At 40.1% G+C, this 24,121-nt stretch overlaps 1 protein-coding gene across 2 annotated transcripts in view; it reads left to right on the top strand.

The window, feature by feature from the left end:
• The window catches only part of CMC1 (C-X9-C motif containing 1), a 98,437-nt gene extending 83,292 nt beyond the window's left edge, over positions 1 to 15,145 (top strand). For both annotated transcript variants that reach the window (XM_040353098.1, XM_040353097.1), the window contains exons 3-4: positions 8,145 to 8,235; positions 13,783 to 15,145. In XM_040353098.1, coding sequence (XP_040209032.1) covers positions 8,145 to 8,235; positions 13,783 to 13,903 — 212 coding nt within the window. In that variant the 3' untranslated portion in view covers positions 13,904 to 15,145. The remainder of the gene's footprint in view (positions 1 to 8,144; positions 8,236 to 13,782) is intronic.
• The last annotated feature ends 8,976 nt before the right edge of the window (positions 15,146 to 24,121 follow it).

Below are 24,121 nucleotides of genomic sequence, written 5' to 3'. Positions count from 1 at the left end.
AAAAGGACCCAAGAAAGGGCAGACAGCTTCTAAAGCTTCCATTGCCAATTGGGTCCGTCAATTGGTCATTCAGGCCTACGGTCTGAAACATAAAGCTCCTCTACCAGGGGTGTAGGAAGCTCCTGTGCTTTTCGCCATCGGTATCTGTGGCTCAGATTTGTAAGGCTGCTACCTGGTCTTCAGTGCATACGTTCACAAAAGTTTATCCAAGTGGATGTTCGAGCAGCCGAGGATTCGGCTTTCGGCCGCAGTGTTCTGTGGGCTGCCGTATAAAAACTGATGGCTACTGTTTTGGCAGGGTGTCTCCCTTCCCTCAAGGCTATTGCTCTGGGACATCCCAGCAGTTAATGAATATTAACCTGACTCTGTGTCCCATGATGTATGAAAAAGAAAATAGGATTTTTTCGTCATAATTACATGTAAAATTGTTTTCTTTAAATACATCGTGGGACCCATAGGTGCCTCCCCTCGTTTTGAGAATTCAGTGCTTGGTACAAAACTGAAGTAACTTCCTGTATGGGAAGGGGTTATATAGGGGATTGCTTCCTGTCTAAAGACCTTAGTCTACCAGTGTCCATTCACCCGATGATGGAGTATAACCTAGCAGATAATGAATATTAGCCTGACTCTGTGTCCCATGATGTATTCAAAGAAAATTTTTACAGGTAAGTATGATGATAAAATCCTATTTTTGTTTTATACAACCGTGCCTGAACATGCTTCTTTCTCCCACATGAGCCTATAAATATATATATATATATATGTCTATATATATATATATATATATATATATATATATATATATATATATATATATATATATATATCAGAGTATAGCATCAAGTCAGTTAAACTCCTGGGATATTGATCTGGTTGATTTAGGTAGCTGAGGGATTGTTAATTTGTTTTAGCTGCTTTGGTGTTAATGAAATTACTAACAGGTGCACTAGATGAGTGCAACAGTGAGACAACCTCCAAAACAGGAATTGTTTTACAGGTGGAGGCCACTGAATTTTTTTCCCCTACTCCTCTTTTCTGACGGTTTTCACTAGTTTTGCATTTGGCTAGGGTCAATGACACTGCTGGTAGTATGAGGCGATACATAGTCCACCTTCTCCATGATTGCACATTAATACGTGCCATTGGCAGAAGGTTTGCTGTGTCTCCCAGCACAGTCTCAAGAGCATGGAGGAGATTCCAGGAGACATGCAGTTACTCTAGGAGAGCTGCACAGGGCCATAGAAGGTCCTTAATTCATCAGAAGGACCGATATCTGCTCTTTTGTGCAAGGAGGAACAGGATGAGCACTGCCAGAGCCCTACAAATTGACCTCCAGCAGGCCACTGATGGGAATGTCTCCTACCAAACAGTCAGAAACAGACTTTGAGGGGGGCTCGAGGGCCTGACGTCCCGGCACAGTGGAGCTTGATTGGCATTTGCCATTGAACACCAGAATTGGCAGGTCTACCACTGGCACCCTGTGCTTTTCACATATGAGCGCAAGTTCACCCTAAGCACATGTGACAGACGTAAAAGGGTCTGGAGAAGCTGTGGAGAACATTATGCTGCCTGTAACATCGTTCAGCATGATCAGTTTGGTGGTGGGTCAGTGATGGTCTGGGGAGGCATATCCATGGAGGGATGCACAGACCTCTACACCCTGGCTGCCATTCAGTATCGGGATGAAAACCTTGGACGCATTGTCGGACCCCTACGCAGGTGCAGTGGGTACTGGGTTCCTCCTGGTGCACGACAATACCCGACCTCATGTGGTGCGAGTAAGCAGCCAGTTCATGGAGAATGAAGGAATTGATACCATTGAATGGCCCCATGCTCGCCTGACCTAAATCCAATAGAACACCTCTGGGACCTTATGTTTCGGTCTGACACCGCCAGGTTGCACCTTAGTGTGTTCAGGAGCTCAGTGATGCCCTGGTCCAGATCTATGAGGAAATACCCCAGGACACCATCGTCTCATTAGGAGCATGCCCTGACGTTGTCAGGCATGCATACAAGCATGTGGGGGCCATACAAAATACTGAATACTATTTTAAGTTGCTGCAATTAAATTTCAGCAAAATGGACTAGCATGCTGCATCAGCCCTTTGAATTCAGCCCTCTGTAGATTGATGATTTTAATTTCCATCAAACAATGTAGCATCCTTCCGTTTCTAACACATTACCCAGTCCATATCAGTTTAGATATCCAGCATGATATTCCCCATTGAGATCTGATGTGTTTTCAAAGTGTTCCTTAAATATTTTTGAGAAGTGTATAGAAAAGTATTCCGACCCCCTTCACTTTTTTCAGTTTTATTTATGTTGCAGCCTGATACTACCATTGTTTAAATACATTTTCTTTTCCCATTAATCTACACTCAGTACCCCATAATGACAAAAGTGAAACAGAATTTTGGAAATGTTGGCAAATATATGAAAAAGAAAAATCTGAAATATCACATTGGCATAAGTATTTAGACCCTTTGCAACAACACTTGAAATCTAGCTCAGGTGCCTCTCCTTTCTCCTGATCGTTGCTGAGATGGTCCTTGATTGGTGTCCACGTGTGGTAAATGAAATGGATTGGACGTTATTATTATTTAGGTACTTATATAGTGCTGTCAATTTACGCAGCACTTCACATATACAATGTACATTTACATCAGTCATGATTTGTAAATGCGCACACCTCTTTATAAAAGGCCTCACAGCTGACCATGCATACTGTATCAGAGTAAAAGCCATGAGGTCAAAATAACTGCCTACAGAGCTCAGAGACAGGATTATTGCAAGGCACAGATTTGGAGAAGGCTACTAAAAACGTTTGTTGCACTGAAGGTTACCATATGGAAGAAGTTTGGCACAACCAGAGCTCTACAAGAGCTGGTCACCCGGCCAAACTGAGCAATAGGGGGAGATGGGCTCTAGTAAGAGAGGTGACCACAAACCCAGTGGGTCACTCTGAGGGCCAGAGATCCTATGTGGAGACAGCCAGGACAAAGTTTCAGAAGGACAGCCATCACTGCAGCCCTCCACCGATATATCTTTCAGTTAGCGTGTTCAATACTTTTCCCCTGTCTCGTTCCATTTTATTACACATAACTTAATTTCTGAACTTATTTGTTTTGGTTTCTTTGTATGGATTGCATGGGTTGTTACTGACATGTGGTGTCAATAGCACCTTTTAGAAATATATTTAACTAGAAAAATGATGACGTGTTCAATATTTATTTTACCCACTGTATATGGCAAATTATAACATGGCACATTAAAATGTAGAAAAATACAGTAATGTGCTTTTGTATCAGCAAGCACATTAATAAATGTTTAAGTAAAATAATGTGACACATAGTACGCCCAATCTAACATTACAAAGAAAAAAAAAAAAGAGTAAAAGCCCTGCATCAATCAAAACAAATAAGAATTCAGTTACTATCTGATATGAAAGGAAAGATTCTAATTAAATCCCTGTGCTAAATAAACGAAAAAGACCTTACAAACAGTATGTGGCTGCAGGCCAGCCATGGCGAGACTTGAAGATCCGATTTGGTCAGTGAGTGAGAAAATGCTTACAAGAAGGATTAATTTGTTGATCACAAAGCTATAATGTTGTATTAGAAGCCCTAGTCATGTGTAAACCAATTTCAGAAGCTATAAATTCAACATGTGCCATCATGCAGAATGTATTGGTCCTTCCATTTAATTGCATCCTATATTTGTATTTTGCATTTCTTACGTATGTCATTGAAGTATATCAAGAGTATAAAGGTTCTATTAGTAAAATGTTTTAGGTTTCAAAAAAATAGAGCTGGTTTTCTTCAACTTCAGAATTTTGTGGATTTATTCACTGTTGGGAAAGGAGTCAATTTAACTTGGTTATAAGATGTGTTTTTTTTTTTCACATTTTAAAGACATAAGTCTCAATTCACAGAGCACCAACACCAGAATAAGGGTCTTTGTTGTCAGCCATGTGACTGTAATTTTTTAAACCATTGGCTTTAGCCTGCAAATAACTGTCTTTTTATAAAATGGGAGTACTTATCCTAGTGACAATTGGCCAACTGGTAAATACGTTTACAGTTTATTGAAGTATTGTAATGAAAACTTTCTTTAAAAGTGTGATTGAATTTGTCCCCCTGATTTGGTCAGAGCCAATATCAATCACATCCAAACCTCCATTTATGCTTAATTGCCAGGTGATTTCAACAGACCCTGGAATCAAAAGTTTGATCTTTTCAACAAACTGCCACAAGTATGGCAAGCGTTAAGACGTTGTTTTTGCACTTGGACACCTGGGTTATGCAGATATGCTCCTGGTAAATAATCAGTGGAATTAAGAAGGTAAGCTGGCCATACGACCTCCAGATTCGTTCTGGATGCTTTTCTGCGGTGGCTGGTTGGCAAGCGGTTAAGGGAACATGATCTATTTTGTTTTGGTTAACAAATGCTGTAACTAGGGATCTGTCAGGATTCTGATATCAGAGATTGAGACACAGACCCCTTTTTCACAGGAAGTTGATGAAACTGATCCAGTTAGGGGTATAATTGTGTATACTGTACACCTGGTGCAAAGGCAGTTACTATAGCGGATTACCCGGTGCAATATTACTCTGAGTTTTAACCACCGCCCACCGCCGAATAACGGGGGCAGAGTGGTTCCTTAACTCTGGGAGGACGTTGTATAAAGTCCTCCCAGAATCGCGCTCCCGCGCATCCCCTGGGGCGCGCACACGGGAGTCTCTGTTGACCGCCGGGTCCAGAGGACTTGGCGCATCACGGATCATGGTAAATCGCCGCGAATAGCGGGCGTTTACCACGTGATCGCTCCGTCCAATGATGGAGCGATCACTTGTAAACAAGCCGGCGTCATGTGATGACGCCGGTTCCTCCCTCCCCTCTCTGTACTGATCGGTACAGTGTGAGAGGAGAGGGGAAGAGAGCAGAGGCAGCAGCAGTGTGGGCTGGATCTGTGACAAGTGTAGTCACAGATCCAGCCATCCATCCATGCCCATACTGTGCAATACTCTGCCATACCCAGTGCAATACTCTGCAATACCCAGTGCAATACTCTGCCATACCCAGTGCAATACTCTGCCATACCCAGTGCAATACTCTGCCATACCCAGTGAAATACTCTGCCATACCCAGTGAAATACTCTGCAATACCCTGTGCAATAATCTGCAATACCCTGTGCAATAATCTGCAATACCCTGTGCAATACTCTGCAATACCCTGTGCAATACTCTGCAATACCCTGTGCAATACTCTGCAATACCCTGTGCAATACTCTGCAATACCCTGTGTAATACTCTGCAATACCCTGTGCAATACTCTGCAATACCCTGTGCAATACTCCGTAATACCCACTTCCCGCCCGCCATCATATGACGTCCTTGACTTTGTGCGGGGATATCCGCTTTTTCAGCCGACTATTTCCTTCCGCCGCTTGATCGTTCTTACGAGAGGCGAGAAGGGACCCCCCCCCCCCCCCGCAGTCCTCCGGTGCTTCTACCGAGTCAACGCTACGATTAAAGCCAGGATTGTTTTTTTGTTTTTTTTTATTTCAGACTACCCAGCCTAGAGGTGAGATGTGGGGTCTTATTGACCCCACATTTCACTGTAAAGAGGACCTGTCATGCCATATTTCTATTACAAGGGATGTTTGCATTCCTTGTAATAGGAATAAAAGTAATCAAAAAATGTTTTTTTGTGGAAAAAAGTGTCAAACTGAAATAAATAAAGTAAAACGAACAATAAAATATAGATATTTTTTTTTTTTTAAAGCACCCCTGTCCCCGTGAACTGGCATACAGAAGCAAACGCATACGCAAGTCCCGCCCACATATGAAAACGGTGTTCAAACCACATGTGAGGTATCTATGCGAACGTTAGAGCGAGAGCAATCATTTTGGCCCTAGATCTCCTCTGTAACTAAAAACGTAACCAGTAAAAATATTTAAAGCGTCGCCTATGGGGATTTTTAAGTAGCAAAGTTTGGCGCCATTCCATGAGCGTTTTAAATTTTGAAGGGTGACATGTTAGGTATCTATTTACTTGGCGTAACTTCATCTTTCACATTATGCAAAAATATTGGGCTAACTTTACTGTTTTTTTAAGCACAAAATAGTTTTTTGTTTTTTCGTAAAAAAAAGCGTTGGAGAAATTGCTGCGCAAATACCGTGCAAGATAAAAAGTTGCAATGACCACCATTGTATTCTCTAAGGTCTTTGCTAAAAAAAACATATATATATATATAATGTTTTGGGGTTCTATGTAATTTTCTAGCAAATAAATGATGATTTTTACATATAGGAGAGAAATGTCAGAATTGGCCTGGGTGCTCCAGAACGCCTGAAGGTGCTCCCTGCATGTTGGGCCTCTGTGGCCACGCTGTGTAAAAGTCTCACACGTGGTATCGCCATACTCGGGAGGAATAGCAGGATGTGGTATGCATATGCTGTGTGTGAGAAATAACCTGCTAATATGACAATTTAGTGAAAAAAAAAAAATCTTGATTTTTGCAAAGAATTGTGGGAAAAAATGACAACTTCAAAAAACTCAGCATGCCTCTTTCTAAATACCTTGGAATGTCTTCTTTCCAAAAATGGGTCATTTGGCACGTATTTGTACTTTTCTGGCATGTTGGGGTCTCAAGAAATGAGTCTTCAGTACTCAGGTGTGATCAATTTTCAGATATTGGCACCATAGCTTGTGGACTCTATAACTTTCACAAAGACCAAATAATATTCACCAATTTGTACTTTTACCAAAGATATGTAGCAGTATAAATTTTGGCCAAAATTTATGAAGAAAATTTACAGTCTTTTTTCTCTTATAGCGCAAAAAATAAAACACCCAACAATGATTTAATACCACCAAAAGAAAGCTTCATTTGTGTGAAAAAAAGGACAACAATGTCATTTGGTTACAGTGTTGTATGACTGAGTAATTGTCATTCAAAATGTGAGAGCACCGAAAGCTGAAAATTGGTCTGGTTATTAAAGGGGTTGTAAAGGTTCGTTTTTTATTTTCTAAATAGGTTCCTTTAAGCTAGTGCATTGTTGGTTCACTTACCTTTTCCTTCAATTTCCCTTTTAAATGTTTTTTTTCTTTGTCTGAATTTCTCACTTCCTGTTCCTCCTCAGTTGTAAGCTGTTCCAAATGACTTTCCACCGCTCGGATTATGGTGGAAAGCTTACTGAGGAGAAACAGGAAGTGAGAAATTCAAACAAAGAAAAAAAAAATTAGAAGGGAAATTGAGGGAAAAGGTAAGTGAAGCAACAATGCACTAGCTTAAAGCAACCTATTTAGAAAATAAAAGACGCACCTTTACAACCCTTTTAAGTGGGTTTAAGTGTCAAGTGGTTAAGGATAGCGAATAATGTGATGATTGGCCAAAGTGGGGACATTCCTCTTTTTTGTTGGGGTAAGCAGTGAGAGAAACTGCAAGTGCATTCTGTTCCAGATCTACCCAGCATTTAAATGAAGTGTGTTTGCCATAGTCTAGTCTGGATAAGTGTACTGCCTGATGGTATTTGATAGAATCAGGGAAGCCAAGTCCATCTTTGAGTTTTAGCATAAGCAGCAGTGAGTCAGCAGTGGCAACTAACTTGTATCTCAATGGGCATTTTTTCCTTATTTTCTTACCATTGTCACTGGGACAAGATATGAGGATATTCTTGCCAGCAAGAACACAACTAGAAAATAAAAAATGTACAGATGTTAAAACCTTTTACCATTTCACTAAAACTGTTTTACCCACGCTAAATAGGTTTTACCTTTCCCCCCTCCACTTAAAGGGCATTTTGGTTCAGTTATGTATTGCTTTGCCAACCTTCAAAACTTTTAAACTTTTTTGTTTTATGTTTGGTTTCTGTGGGCATCTGCTCCACTTTTGTTCCATGATTTATATTCGGTTTATAATCAGTATTGTGTGTACAATAGCTTTTTAAAGTGGTGCAGCAAAGACTTCTCTCCACCTCATGCTTTACGTGTGACAGAACTCCCAGCGTAGTCCTCTTGTTCTGAGGTTTATAACAAACCAGATGCAACATTTTAACCACTTTAGATTGGAAGGCGTGACAAGCTATGGAGATTTACTAGATATGAACCAACTATTTATTGTGGTTTTTTTTATCTTTAGCTTTCACAAAATGCTGTCAAGAAAGCGGTTTTTCCATGGTGGTAAAATGTCGAGGTGTAAATGCAGCAATGAGGGAGTGTCTCACAAAGCAGTAAGTGGTTCTTTCCTTTCCTCTCACCACTCAAGTGTTTGCTGATTTGAAGAATGACTGCTCTACTACGAGCTACATGTGTGGCAGTTGTCTTCTAGGCTTCAGTTACAGCACATCAACAGAACTGAGTCGGCCTACTTTAATTTCCTAACCGAGAAGAAGCAGAGAGCATAGTACGATTATTTGCTGATTACATGGTAGACAATGTGTAAGAGGTTTTCAAATGAAAAAGTCACTTATCTTCAAAACAAAAGCAGGAATTTTTGCTAAAGAACCCCAACTAATTTTACCTTACTGGGCTGTAGGGGAATCTGTATCTTATATTTTGATGCTTTTGCCCAAACAATGCAACCAATTGGTAGAGTGGCAGTCTTCTTTAGGGCTTATGCACACTGCAGCTCCAAAAAAAGCTGCTTTTACAGGCATTTGAGCTTTTATTTCTCTGCCTAAATGCTTGCGCTTTTTTACGCATTTTTATTAAGGTTATTTTAACTTTTTGAGAGTTTTTTTTTTTTTTTTTTACAAACTCTCACCTCAGCTCATTTTTCTTTTCTTTTGTGCGTTTTGGGCTTCTTCCGGGGTTTTTTGGACACTTGGGTGTCTTTTCTGCTCAAAAGCTCCTCAAAAACGCGAGTTTGGGGGGGGGGGGGGGGTTCTGCTTGAAAGAGCACGTGCCTGTACACTCCTTAAAAAGCCATAGTGAGCATGGACACATTGACTAACATGGAGGGGAGTTTCCAAGCAGAAAAAAAATGGATCTCAAAAGCCGGTAGAAGCAGCTTCTTTGAGATGCAGTGTGCATGAGCCGTTAAAGTGCAATCTTGCATGGACAAATGATAAGGTTCATTAAAATTCCAGCTCCCTTTTCCCCTACTGCTTATATATTTCTTCCTTTTTCCCCTCGCCTACTCGGTTTACCCACAAAAGCAAAAAGAACACTTAAGATTTCACTGCTGCATTTTGGGACGAAGGAGAGAGAGAGTTGCATGCTCCCTGTACTCAGGAGAAGTGGGTGTTTCTCTTTTTGCTCCAAACAATGGTGGGGAAGTTCTTGGCATGCTGGGTTGCAACAGCTTCTTTGAGTTTACCAGCATGAGTTGCCCCAAACATCTACATACAGTAGACACACATTTTACTAGGACTTTGCAGTATGCTATCTGCACTCTAGATTTTAGGTATTGAAGCCAAGTGTATTCAGAATCAATGGGTGAATAGAGGAACTAGTCTGCAAACTTAGATCGTAAAATGCTTCTTTCTAAGACTTCCCCCTATGGGTTTTTTTGCTTCCTGACAGATTTCTTGTAAGAGTCAAGTTTAGTCTCATGCTTTTTATATTATGGCTTGATGAATTTGCCCAGTAAAGTTGCTATGATTCCTGCAATGTCAGTTTTGGGTTGTAGGATTTTGCTCATGCTGGAGTTTCATTTTTTAGCACCCATGGAGATATCACTAAGACAAGTGTCACATAACATTGTCTTAATGTCCCTTTGTGCCAAAGCTATAGCAAGGATCTCCTCACGGTTTTGTTTTACTGAGAAGTCTGCAAATGAATCGGCCCACTGCAGTGTACCCAAAGTCCTCCCTGATCTCTGTAGTTGCAGACATGGTAGAACTATTCATCCTCAATTTCACAAGAGAAGCAGTCATTAAAGTCTAACTTGAGCACTTTGCTCAAATTTTTTCCTGTGCTTCTGCTCTGTATTTACATTAGACATTGGAAGCCTCTGCTTGCTGGCAAGTCACTAATGGCAGCAGGAGGATAATGAGCTAAGCTAATGAAAAGAAAGTGAACATGCTTCCCGTTAAATTTAGGATAAATTACTCCAGTGTCTGAAGCTACATACAGTAGATATAAAAAGTATACACACCCCTGTTAACATGTCAGGTTTGTGATGTAAAAAAAATGAGACAAAGATAAATCATTTCAGAACTTTTTCCACCTTTCAGGTGGAAAAACAAACTTAAATCTTTTGGGAAGGGGTGGGAGTAAAGATAAAAAATACTAAAATAATGTGGTTGCATTAGTGTGCGAACTGGGGATGTATCTGTGTTCAGAATTAAGCAATCACATTGTCACAATCTTAAATAGGAGTCATTCAGTAAACACCTGTCATCATTTAAAGTGCCTCTGATTAAACCCAAATAAAGTTCCGCTGTTCTAGTAGGCCTTTCCTGACGTTTTCATGTTTAGACATTATGCATGATTTAACACACATTAACATGGTGTGCTTTAGTGCACTGTAGAAGAATGAACCCGACATAAATGGCGCTTTTAGCCCCCATAGCAGAGTCTTCTGTTCTCTTGTGCCGTTTGACACTTGTTACCTATGCAGGAAGTAAGGGGAAATCACCTTAAACAAGAAATACATGGCATTTAAATCCTGGCAGAGGTTCTAAACCTTTTTTCAGTGTGGTAAAATTAAGTCTTCTATTGCTGCTGTCAATAAAATGCAGTTTAGAGGAAGTGGAGGCAGTCCAAAGTCCTGCTGTGTAAGTCTTTGGAGCGTGGCTCCATAGATACAGGTCGGGAGCATACAGACTATGTTTCTCCCCATAGCAAGCGGATGGCTATGGTTGTCCTAAAAACAAGAGGAGCCAAGATCGCTGCTGGGGACCCTAGAAGAGGAGGATCTGGGCCACTCTGTGCAAAACCACTGCACAGAGCAGGTATGGCATGTTTTGTTATTTTAATTAAAAAATTAATCTGACTTAACACTTTAAGCCTAAAAAAATAAAAGGAATGCAGCTACCACATCTAAGTATCAACTGGCAAGCAACAGTGCAAAATATTACTTATTTGCTCTTTCATTAAGATATCCTTTAACAAGAATTTTCTAAAAACAGCAAGTCTTTACATGAAACATGGTAAAATGTGTAAATATATTGCCAAAACATAGCATTCAGTCATGTAAAAATGTAAGTTCATCCCATGAAAATTGTTGAATTTATCCTCCTATTCGAACAGGCAGACATTAGATCTTAATTCAAACAGTGCCTACAAATAAAGGTGATATACTTGAGCATATGACACATAAAGAACGTGGTATAACTTTACTGTTGTCTTATTTTTTTATTAAAATTATTTTTTCCCCAAAAAAGTGCGCTTGTAAGACCGCTGCACAAATACGGTGTGACAGAAAGTATTACAACAATCGCCATTTTATTCTCTAAGGTGTTAGAATAAAAAAATATATAAATAATGTTCGGGGGTTCTAATTAGAGGGAAGGAGATGGCAGTGAAAACAGTGAAAAAACACTTTAAGAACTGCTGTTTTACTTGTAATGCCAACGGCCACCACCAGATGGCGCCAGGTCACAGAATTAAGCTTGGGCCTTCACAAGGCTGCAAAGCCGCAGCCTCAATTACCGGCTGTCGTTGGCCTGCTGCGATCGCGCGGTGGGGGTGCACGGAGACACAGGATCCTGTGCCTCCATGCGCCCCCACCTCCCCGCGACGGCCGGTAATTGAGGCCGCGGCTTTGTAGGCCGCAAAGCCGCGGCCTCAATTACCGGGGGGCGCCAGGTCACAATTTATTGTCGCAATTGCGACCGGGCGCCCGGATTTTGTTGAGCCCTGTTCTAAGGTACAGTACACACTGGCGTCTCACTGAGTGGTTAGGGTTATAAAAGGGTGCACAGGGGATTGTGCACAGCAAACCTTTTGTGTCTGATCACCTAAATGTACTATGGTCTATGACTACACATCTTGTGTCCTATACTGTAATCTAAGATATGGTATTTGGGCTTCATGCAAACTGGACTTTATAAAAATGCCAGTAGCGTTAGCTGTAAAATGCTGTAGAGTGAGTGTTGCAGTGTTTTTGCAGTAGCATTTTTCAGTGTTTATCTGTTTTTAGCTTTTTTTAAGCAAAATTATACTCCTACAAATGCTTATGGCTCGTAAACGCTGAATAGCTGAGTTTTTTCAGCCTTTTTAAAATGTTATTAGAGTTAGAGCATTTTTACAGCTGAAAAACTCTTAAAACCCACTAGTTCTGGGGGGTTTTCAAGCCAAAAAACGCCTCTGCCAAAAACCGCTAACATGTGCATGGACACACAGAATAACATGCTGGGAACTTTGCTGGCTGCATAAATAAAACACCTGAAGCCAAACAGAGCAGCTGTGTGCATGAGCCTCTAGAGTTAAAGCGGAGGTCCAGGAAAAATAAATAAATAAAAGCCAGCAGCTACACATACTGCAGCTGCTGGCTTTTAATAAATGGACACTTACCTGTCCTGCAGTCCCTTGATGTTGGCACCCGCAGCTGATGTTTCCATCAGCTGTTGGGTGTTGCCGCCGCCATTGCGGGTAAGGGAACCCCGCAGTGTAGCCTTTCGGCTTCACGCTGGGGACCCTACTGCGCATGTGCGAGGCCCCGCTCCTCTCTCCTATTAGCCCTGCGGCCAGGGGGGAAAAGGAAGGAGCCCCGCGGTGATGTCACTGCCACGTCGCGGCCGAACTCCCGGAAGTGGGAAAGGATACCAATTGTGGCACCGGAGGGGGGGAGGAAGCCGATGAGTGGAAGTTCCACTTTAGGGTGGAGCTCCGCTTTAAGTAAAAATGTTCATATTTTACACAGTACATCATTACATCTTTTTTAACATTTGTTGAATAAATTATTAACCACTTGTCGACCGCAATACGTATATATACATTACGGTTTGAAAATGGTTTACCCGGGGGTTATTGCTGAAGCTTTTGGCCATAATAGCCTGGTTATTTATTTTATTTTTTTCAGCCTGGACCTGGCTTTCTCATAAAGGCAGTCAGAGCAGCTAATTAGCAACTGAATCAAAATATTTAAGGGACAGTGTAAAAATAAAATAAACAAGAAAAAATAAATTTAAAGCAACCCCCCCATTCTCACACGCAGAAGCGAAAGCATGTATATCTTTTGCACGTACGTGTAAATGGTGTTCACACCACACATGTGAAATATTGCCACGAACATGAGAGCAAGAGCAATAATTATAACGCTAGACCTCCTCTGTAACTCTAAACCTGTAAAAAAAAAGAAAATGAAAGCACCACACATGGAGATTTTTAGGTATTGTAGTCTGTCGCCATTTCATGAGGGTACACAATTTAAAGTGTGACATGTTGGGTATCTATTTACTCAGCATTAAATCACCTGTTATATGTTTTTACATTAAAATTAATTAAAGTGTATTTTTTACCAAAATACAGTGTGACAAAATATTACAACGATCGCCATTTTATTCTCAAAGATCTTTGCTAAAAAAATATATATATATAATGTTTAGGGGTTCTAAGTTATTTTCTAGCAAAAAATACTGATTTAAACTTGTAAACAAAAAAGTGCCAGAAAAGGCTTCATCGGCAAGTGGTTAAAAGGGAACGTTTTATTCAAGTATATCACTTGTAGGCACTAAAGGTCCAATACATGTATACATTTGTTCAAAAATCTTGCCTTCCAGTGTCTCATGTAAAAATGGGGCTTAGTTTAAATTTTTATCTGTAATCTGTTTAGTTTAATTTTTTTTTTATTATTATTAAAATATAAATGTTCTTAATTTATTTCCTAGCTATAGAGATCCTGTTTTTTATGAAGAATGTAAGCAGGAATATTTAAAGGAAAGAGAAGAATTTAGAAGAACTGGTATTCCTGCCAGAAAAAGAGGACAGAAATTACCAGCCAGCATGTAACATTTACCCGTCTGCCCTGCTAATTATTATGATGTTTACCTAAATTACATGGTGATTATGTGAGTCCTGTGTATCATTTTTTTGTTTTACTTTTTGAAAAATAAAAAATGGAAGATATTGCAATATTTTATGTGAAATAATCTTGTGATTTATACAGCTGTATCTTGTACAGTAATTACTAACATTTCACTTATGACTACTTCTGATTTTCTGAAAAGAGTTGTAGAGCCTTAAAACCAGTTTTCGGCAGCCCATGATAGTATGACCTAAATAAAGCAAATGTGCCGCATATTAACAACACTCCAGTGTTGCAGAGAAGCTTCACACTATTCAAATTTCACTTTCATATTTAAAAGTGTGCCATAGATTGAGTTTTGAGCAATGTGTAGCCGTTCATTTCAACATCCACCGCACTTGCGTTTGTTGAGACCACTGGCTGAATAACAAAAAAGCTATCTAAAAATCTCCAGCCAGCTTTAGTTCGCAACCAACATGAACAATATAAACATTTTTACACCTATGCAGAAACATGCATACATTTAGAGATGGGAGCAATGTCCTGTGCATGAATTTAATGGGGTACTTGGCAGTATCTGGTAAAAGGAAAAACATTATTTTTTTCGTTTTACAGAAAGCAAAGAGGGATTAAAAGATCCTGTCAAGTTGTTATTGCTGTTGGTGCCCTCGTTAGGGAGAGTCACTTTTCCTGTTTACCATTATCGTTAAAAATTAAAGCAAAAGAAAATTCCACATTTTGGGTTGGGATCAGAACAGGAAAAATCTTCCGGAAGTCAAAAGAATATTGCTTATGGGACACAGATGGCAAAAAAAAAAACAGGTGTAATCCTCCTATACTCCAAAATGAAAATAAATAAATAAAAGTTTTGCCTTTTTAGTTACACTTTAACATTTTCCCTGGGGTCTCAGCATAATGTCATAACTGTTTGGCCACAGCTAAAAAACAAAAAGCTGTTGGGTATGTTTTCAATTAATAGTACTATAAATTAATTTAAGCTTCAGTTTAATGTGTTCTGTTTCATCTCAAAGCATATTCCTATAATTAAAGCTATTTCTTGAATACACAGTTATGTAATGGACTACCCTATGAATATCCCACTAGGAATTTTATAGTTTATAATATAAAGATTAAGACTTCTGAAAATGTATCAGTTTTAAAGAGCATGTGTACCAGTGTGAAATAATGATGAAAGAAGCATTAAAGGAAATGTATGGTGTTAATTATATTATGTTTAGGACTGAATATATTTCTTTTAAATGTCTTAATTTTTTTAGTTCGATAAATATTGAAAATAAAATACTTCATACAAACTATCTCCAGCCAGCAGGTGGTGCTCTACACTTCTTACATGTTTGCCAGGGTAATATTAACTGCTACAAAAGATCTGTTTACAGAGCCGAATAGCTAAAGTTCAGCTTACATGCACAGCTGAATGATCAGAGAAATTACTTATCCCCATCCTTTTCCAAAGGAAAAGCTACTGCTGTTTTCTTTGAGAAACAAAATGTTTGAACACTCTTATTATTCGGAACTCTTGAACTTACACACCTGTACCTTCTCCCCCCACCTCCTTCCCTCCCCTCCCTCATTCTATCTAGACCAGTGTTTCTCAACTCCAGTCCTCGGGGCGCACCAACAGGTCATGTTTTCAGTATTTCCCTCAGATCAAACTGCTGTGGTAATTACTAAGGCAGTGAAACTGATAAAATCACCTGTGCACAATAATGGAAAGCCTGAAAACAAGACCTGTTGGTGCGCCCCGAGGACTGGAGTTGAGAAACACTGATCTAGACTATCTATCTTACCTGTTCCTGTCCTTTGGGATAACCTTTCTAGATTTTAGTTTCAAAACCCAAGTCGTGGATTTAATCACTTTTACCTGAGACACCTAAACCCTGGTCTATTCCACATTTGTTTGTAACTTCCTCCTTTCTTTGTCCTACAATTAATTTTCTACCAACTTGTTCTGTATTTTACTTGCCATGTACAGCCCCTGTGCGGACAACACCACTGTTCAGCTTTTCTTTTTGTAATATACAATAAAATCTATTGAAAAAAAAAAACGAAATATTTGTAAAATATAAAATGTTTATTAATAATGGAGCTATAAACGGCTTGTAAACCTAAAAAAAATATAAATATTGACTCATTAAATGATGAACCATTATTGTTTCCCTTTGGATTATTTATGTAGTTATTCTGTAGAACTATTCTTGCATTGAGGTACAGACCTGACATGCTGAGGATTAGCAATTAGTAATGCAAAGGTGAATCGGAGGCATGCACAGTACACAGACTATGAGGAAGTTTAGGGGAAACCACATGCTTAAAGGGGTGCATGGATGATGGTCTCCAAATGGATCCAAAGCTATCAGGAAAATAGTGCCAGCTGTTGGGCTAAAACACACTATTTAGCTAATACTTGATTGAGAAATGATCCGCTAGAAAGATGGGGAATGAATCCCCATCTGTCTGTATGAGGTGGCCCAGATCGGATGCAGGTGGGTGTAAACGGGCAAATGTCCATTCACATCTGCCTCCACATAGAGCACATAGGGTGGTCTGATCGGGTCTGCCTGAAAAACGAACAGGAGGACCCGATCGTCCGCTCGCATAAAAGTGGCCTTAAGACCCTGCATATGAATCCTCTGATCCAAAAGGCACCCCTCAGTTTTCTTCTGCTTGGGGGTTATGGGCTTAATAGCTTCCTTCGAGGCAATCCCCTTTGCCCAGTTTCACTCCAGGACTCTTCAACTCAACAACCTGACCTTGTGGAACAAATAGAGGCACTCTCTCTTTTTAGATTATAATTCTTTTTTATTTTAAAACAAATCAGTACAACACATATATATTAAAAAAAAAAAAAAAAATACATAACAGAACATTATTACAAAACAGTCACAGTCCATCTTATTATTATACATCCCCTTTAACCTTGTTGTCAAAATCAAACATATATCTCCTTCTTACATATCTCTCCCCTTCCCGAACATCCCTGAGAGAGAAAGAAGAAAGGGAAAAAAAAAAAAAAACACAACAACCCACCCTACTTCCCTCTCCTCCGACCCTTCTCCATATTTCTGTGGTTTCTCATTAAATCCCACATATACCCAATCCAAGTTCCCGGGCTCCTTCTATACCATTCAGCCTTATCCCCCTTAACCTTCCCCCCTGTGGTCCATATAGGACTTCCAGGGAGTCCAAGTTCTTAAATATTTTTCCCTTTTATATTGTGTTGTCAGGACTAACTCTTCTAATTTGCTTATTTCCCTAACTTTACATATCCACATCTCCGCTGTTGGTGGAACTGGTGACTTCAACCTCTTCGTTATACAGGCCTTAGCGGCATCTAATAGATGGCATATAATCATTTCCCTATAGGCTTTTTCTGGTATTTGGTTTAAATGCAGAAGATAGAATTCCGGATCTTCCGGAATCTCATAATCTGAGCAAAACTGTAAAGCACTTTTAATCTCTGCCCAAAAACTCCTTAGCATTGGGCAGAGCCACTCTCTCTTGACCGTCCTACTTCCATTCAGCCAGACAATTCTCTCCTTGGCATGGTGGCTCTCCAATCTTGCACTGGTGTCAGGAAAGTCATTCCCTCACATGCTCTGGAAGATGGTGAAAACCGATGCCAGTATTACCGGTTGAAGGGGGTTTACAACTGCCAACCTTCCAGGGGACTTAAGAAAGCCCCTTTTGTCCTTATAAAACAATTAATGCATTGCTTCTTTTTATCTTGAAGAACTGAAAGCAAAACTTTTTTTTTTTTGCCATCTATGTCCCATTGGGGAGACATTCCTTTTGCTTCCTGTTCCATAGCCACAACAGGAAGTGAGAGGAAATTCCTCCAAATTTGGGGAAATCCCTTGTAGTGGCCATGGTCACCAGAACTAGTACCCACATTGGAAGATTTCCCATCTGTTCCTGTACTGATTGCTTAAAAATGTGGGATATTCTCTTACGTTTACTTTTGGTGATAAGGGTCACCAAGACAAATAGAGAGGGTGACTCTCCCTAGGGCTAGCCATAGACTATTCGAATCTCGGCAGTTCAACGGGAACCGGCCAAGATTCAAACAATGTGTGGGTATATATACCAGGTTGATCGATCAACTTGGGTACAACCAGCCTGCCAGATCCACTTTCGATGTATCACTAGCAATAATCACTGTCTTCTTCTGGTGGGGATGGCACAGCAGGAGGGATTCCCCTGTCAGCAGTGTCTGTATTGCAGGAGGAATCGTGCAAATTTCTTTTCTGCAACTTGTGGTTGCAGGAAAGAAATAATTTCCATCGTCTTTGGCCTGCCTAAAGCTGGCCCTACACTGATAGTTGGCTATTGATGTCAGGGACCATCCCTGCCCCTTTTGTTTACTTCATATGAAAACTTGGGGAGCTGTAATTAGTGGTGAGGAGTGCAGCAAATCAGCAGGACTTTTTTTCCCCAATTAGCAGGCGGCGTCTATAATGATTGACAAGGGACCTTACAACATGATCAAGGATAGATTTACCATGCCAGATTTTTTTTTTTTTTATTTAATACAGAACTTGGCAAATATTTGTGTGTGCTTATGTACCATTTACCCACTATTTACATAGACCCATCACAAGCATAGCTTTTCATGGCGCCATGGACAATAGAACTTAGTTATTATATAAAAATATATCCTTTATTCGTAAGTTTAAATAAAATATAAAAATAATCTTCTACACATTGATAATTTAGACAGGATACTATTGTCTCCACGTTCCCCTCATCGGGCCAGATTCACGTAGGAGAGCGCATCTTTGTGCGGGCGTAGCGTATCCTATTTACGCTACGCCTCCGCAACTTAGACAGGCAAGTGCAGTATTCACAAAGCACTTGCTCCGTAAGTTGTGGCGTAGCGTAAATTGGCCGGCGTAAGCCCGCGTAATTCAAATGTGGAAGAGGTGGGCGTGTTTTATTAAAATGAGCCGTGACCCCATGCAAATGAAGCGCACGCATGCTCAGTATCACGTCGAATTTACTCCCTAAAATACGCCGGCTCAATGCCTGTGACGTGAACGTAACCTACGCACATTCCCATTCACGTACGACTTACGTAAACAACGTAAAAAGATACGCTTGTTCCGACGCCCATACTTTGCATTGGCTGCGCCTCACGTACGTGAATCGGCGTATCTACCTAATTTACATATTCAACGCGTAAATCTACGGAAGCGCCCCTTGCGGCCAGCGTAAATGTGCACCCAAGATACGACGGCGTAGGAGACTTACGCCGCTCGTATCTTGGCCAAATGTATGCGTAACTGATTCTAAGAATCAGGCACATAGATACGACGGGTCACATTCGGACTTACGGCGGTGTACGTGGAGATACGCCGTCGTAAGTCCTTTGTGAATCTGACGCATCATCTATTACAGATATTTTGTCATATGCAAGATAACCAAGTAATGGCTGAAAGTGTACAGATGTAACAATCAATCTCGGAGATGGAGTTAAGTAATCGGAGAGGGAAAGCAGGGGGAGAGAAAAGAGGGTGTTAATTTGCTACACGTTTCGCAGCTAAATCAAGATGGTTCATCAGGCTTACAGAATCAAAATATATGTGATAGTTCAGATATGGCTGCCCTCAACCGCCGTGTTCGCCTCAGATGGGAAGCCACTGGAGTAACTAGTAGTGCACAAGGTACCCAAGACAGGATGTTCAACTGTGCAGTCACCATAAAACAGAATAGCAGCAGGGTCAAATAACTGCGACCATAAGGGGACTTACAGTGGCGAATAAGCTAAGGTAGGGTCTATTTTTACAAAAAGATATAAGGGTGTGGCACCTTATTACAACTCATACTTTATACCCTTATTTACTCACTTTGGGGGGCTGGAGGGGCAGACATCTGGAGCTGCCAGATTCTGGTAATCTCCCCTGAACCCTCACAACCATTGGAGCAGGGTTTTGGGGAAGAAGCCTTTCTTCTCATCAACATTCCCCCAACCACATGTTGAGGGCTTGTGGCCTGGTATGGTGCCAGGTTCTGGTATGGATTTTTTTGGGGACCCAAACCATTTTTTTCTTGCATGAGAGGTTCCTCCTTAAAATCCATACCAGATCTAGAGTTTGTGCGTGCCTACCCCCCAAAATCTGCTCCATGCTTTTATTTTACAGCAAAATTGACATAAAACAAAAAACATTGAGCAGTAATTTAATTAGTCCAGATTGCTTCCTTTTTGTAAAAAACAGCAAATTTTTGGTAAGGGTCTGGTATGTACTTTGAAGGGTCACTATTGCGTTTTACAAGATAAAGGATGTTTGCAGGGAAATGCAAATTACCAGCAATTTAAATGCCATGTTTTTTCTTTGTGAATATCACTTCTGCTATAGTACTTTATTCATTCTAGAAAAGCACCACTTCACAGGCAGGTTTAGGACATTTGCTAAGCAGGGTGCCAGGAATAGTGCATTTTGAACGTTTCACTTGCAAAATGGTCATTGGAACATGTCCCACAGGGCAGTGCCCAGCCTCCCCCTGCCTGTTTTTGTCAATCTTTTGCCTATTACCCCTGAAAATGGGGATAATTGATTTCATGGATTCAGCTCCTTGACTTCAATAGGGTTCAAATTCAGCATCCAAACTTGTATTTTCACTGCATGGCACATAACCTGAACCCTGGTCTGTACAGGACATCCCATCTCTTTATCTTGACCCTAGCCAAAGTTTAGATTCATATGTCCAAGGTGCTGCCACATTCAGGGTGTGCAGCCGAGAAGCTGCACAGCAACTACACACTCTCCTGGACGGTTTCCTGCTTCTGCCCATGCAGAAAAATTCCCATTTCCTATAGAGAATAAAGGGACTTGGTCTCTATAATAATACAAATACATATTGCAAAGGGGTTTTAACTTGTCCAGTGAATTGTACTTAAAGGATATTTGAAAGAATATAAGAATTTGTACATGTGCAGTCATACATACAACAATGCTTTAATCATAGAGTCATCAAGGTTTATTTTCTCATTACCTTTGAAAAATGTGGCCAGTATATTAATTAAAAAAAAGATACAATAATGATCAGAGGCAGAATATTTTCAGCCACAAGAGAAAAGGCTTCTACTGCTTTGTTATTACACAGGTAGTTGATTCTATCAGCTAAAGCCTAGTGAACAGGATTTGTTTTATGCATATTGAGTTCTGTTCTATTACTTTGTTGGAGATTGCAATCCCCCGAGTCTGCCGTGTTCACTGGTCACAATACGTTTGTGCCTGATACGTCTCCCATTATTTACAGACTGTAGATGTGAGCAAGATAATGGAAAGCTACAAAATATCAATAGAACAATAATGTATGGTTTATGAATATCATTCACTTATACGAAAGAAAACATTGGTATTTGATAACCATACAGGATCACAATAACTATACATTTCATATCTAGTATGGAGAACAATGAAAAATTATCTAGTCAGTAAAAGAAAATATATTTAAGTTTTTACTATCCGAAATATGTGAGTTGTGGATCTGTTTTTTGTATTTTGAGCTGCAATAAATCTGTGTCACTGGATGTACTATGAGCCAGCTAAGCAGCATTTATAGTACTAATTTATGGCACAAATGCAATAACATTTTATGGGATTGATTTACTAGGCAATGTGGTGAACGTTTACTTTGCAAAGACTAGCCAATCACTCGCAAGAAGAAAAAAAAAAACAGGATTTTGCTTGTACACGAGTGGATGATAGCTGTCAGAGCTTGAACTCATTTACTAAGCTCCTAGGGTAAATTCCCTTGCAAAATGCACCTTCCCTTGAAAGTGACCAGTTTAATTGTCTTTAGTAAATCAAGCCCCATAACTACATGGAACCACCTACACCAGTCCTTTCTAGTTTATGTGCTTATCATTTAACCTACTTACTAATGAGCAGGCTTTAATATGGGTGATCCCTGTGGCTACCCATGGTCAGTGGGGTCGCCCATGTTATAGTCCACCATGGAGTTAGCATTAAGAGCACAAATTGCAAACTTGCTGAAATGTTTGTTTCATTGCTTGGCTCAGATGCTATACAGGCACTGACACAGATTCAGTCAGACCTAGCAACGGTGGGTTGCCTCAGATAAGTATCTACTGCCTTCAACAATGGGGCATAATTCTTCCTCCTAATGACACCAACAGTGAGGTATTTTTCCTCTTTTTGACACCAAAGATGTGGATTTTTTCCTCCCAGTGTTAAACTAATGCTGAATTATCCTTTCTTCCACTAGCCAGCAATGTATCGGGTAGTATGTTATATACTCTTGACCCCCTGGCCGTGTACATTATGTTGACTGGTGCAACTAGGAATGTTTACTTTAATGTGAATCTGTGACCAGGCTATGGACATCACAGACTGGTATGTTCCAAGTACCAGCAAGAATTATACAAACGAACTCAAAATTAATTGCTTGTGGGAAATTCAAATAGTATGGATAGACTCTCAATGTGTTTCACTGGTGAACTCTGCTTCATCAGGAGAGAGGATAACCTGGAAACTACATAAAAAATATAAACATAAATATAAATCAAAATAATCATGCTATAGTACAATAGGGTATTAGCAAAGGGCCAGGGCCAAATTTAGGCTGGGAACTCAAGAAGGCCCCCCTTACCAGCAGGCATGGGGGCACACACAAAGGCCAGGCTACTATTTATTATGTATATATATATTTTTTTCTATGTTTTTTTTCATGTAGTTTCCAGGTTAACATCTCGCTCCTTATAAAGCGGGGTTCACTCACGATACAAATTGAGTCTACCCTTTCCACTTTGATACCCCACAAGCAATACTTTCTTAGAGGTTACACTGTCATTTTGTATAATTCTTGCAGGTACTTGTAACATACCTGTCTGTGAAGAGGGGGGTTAAATTGTTTAATATGCTTGGTTTTATATTTGAAGGCTGGACTGTCTACTACTCTCTTATTACCTGCCACCCTTTGCCTGATACTGACTACGCTCTAGTCACCCATCTCCACAGTTGAACACATGCATATTATATTACATGTATATGGGGTACCATTGTGAAAGCAATAACTCTTGTAGGTCAGTGGCTTGCAACCCTATCCTCAAGTACCCCCAACAGGCCATGTTTGCAGGTTTTCCTTTATTTTGCACATGTGCTTTAAATCAATGAGTTAATGGCTTGGTATTTTGGACAGCTATTTTAGCTAAGAGAAATTCCCAAAACATGGCCTGTTGGGGGTACTTGAGGACACGGTTGAGAACCACTGTTGTAGGTAATGTTTGCACAGTGCAATGCCTGAAAAATCGATAGGTTTTTTTTTTCAATATAAAAAACTGGGTTATATGAGGGTGTGGTGCTGCTTTGTTGTTATTAGCCCAATTACATCAGACATACAGTGCCTTAAAAAAAAAAAAGTACGCATACACCTTGAAATTTTCCAACTTTTTTCATGTTACAACCAAAAACCTAAATTTATTTTATTGGGATTTTATGTGATAGACCAACACAAAGTGGCACATAATTGTGAAGTGAAAGGGAAATGATAAATGTTTTTCAAAACTGTTTACAAATAAACATCTGAAAAGTGTGGTGTGCATTTGTATTGAGCCCCCTTTACACTGGTACTCCTAACTAAAATCTAGTGGAACCAATTGCCTTCAGATGTCACCTAATAAGTAAGCTGTTCTGTGAAGCCCTCAAAGGTTTGATAGAGAACCTTAGTAAACAAACAGCATCATGAAAGCCAAGTAACACACCAGAAAGGTCAGGGATACAGTTGTGGAGAAGTTTAAAGCAAGGTTACGTTATGAAAAAAATATCCCAAGCTTTGGACATCTCACGGAGCACTGTTCAATCCATCATCCAAAAATAGAAAGAGCATGGCACAACTACAAACCTACCAAAACATGGCTGTCCACCTAAACTAACAGGGTGGGCAAGGAGAGCATTAATCAGAGAAGCAACCAAAAGGCCCATAGTAACTCTGGAGGAGCTACAGAGATCCACAGCTCAGGTGGGAGAATCTGTCCACAGGACAACTATTAGTCGTACTCTCCACAAATCTGGGCTTCATGGAAGAGTGGCAAGAAGAAAGCCATTGTTGAAAGAAAGACATAAGAAGTCCCATTTGCAGTTTGCGAGAAGCCAAACGTGTGGAAGAAGGTGCTCTGGTTAGATGAGATCAAAGTTTAAGTTTTTGGCCTAAAAGCAAAA

The sequence above is a fragment of the Rana temporaria genome, chromosome 5 (assembly GCF_905171775.1).
Source record: "Rana temporaria chromosome 5, aRanTem1.1, whole genome shotgun sequence".
Classification (NCBI taxonomy): Eukaryota; Metazoa; Chordata; class Amphibia; order Anura; family Ranidae; genus Rana; species Rana temporaria.
This window is presented reverse-complemented; position numbering and strand designations above follow the sequence as displayed.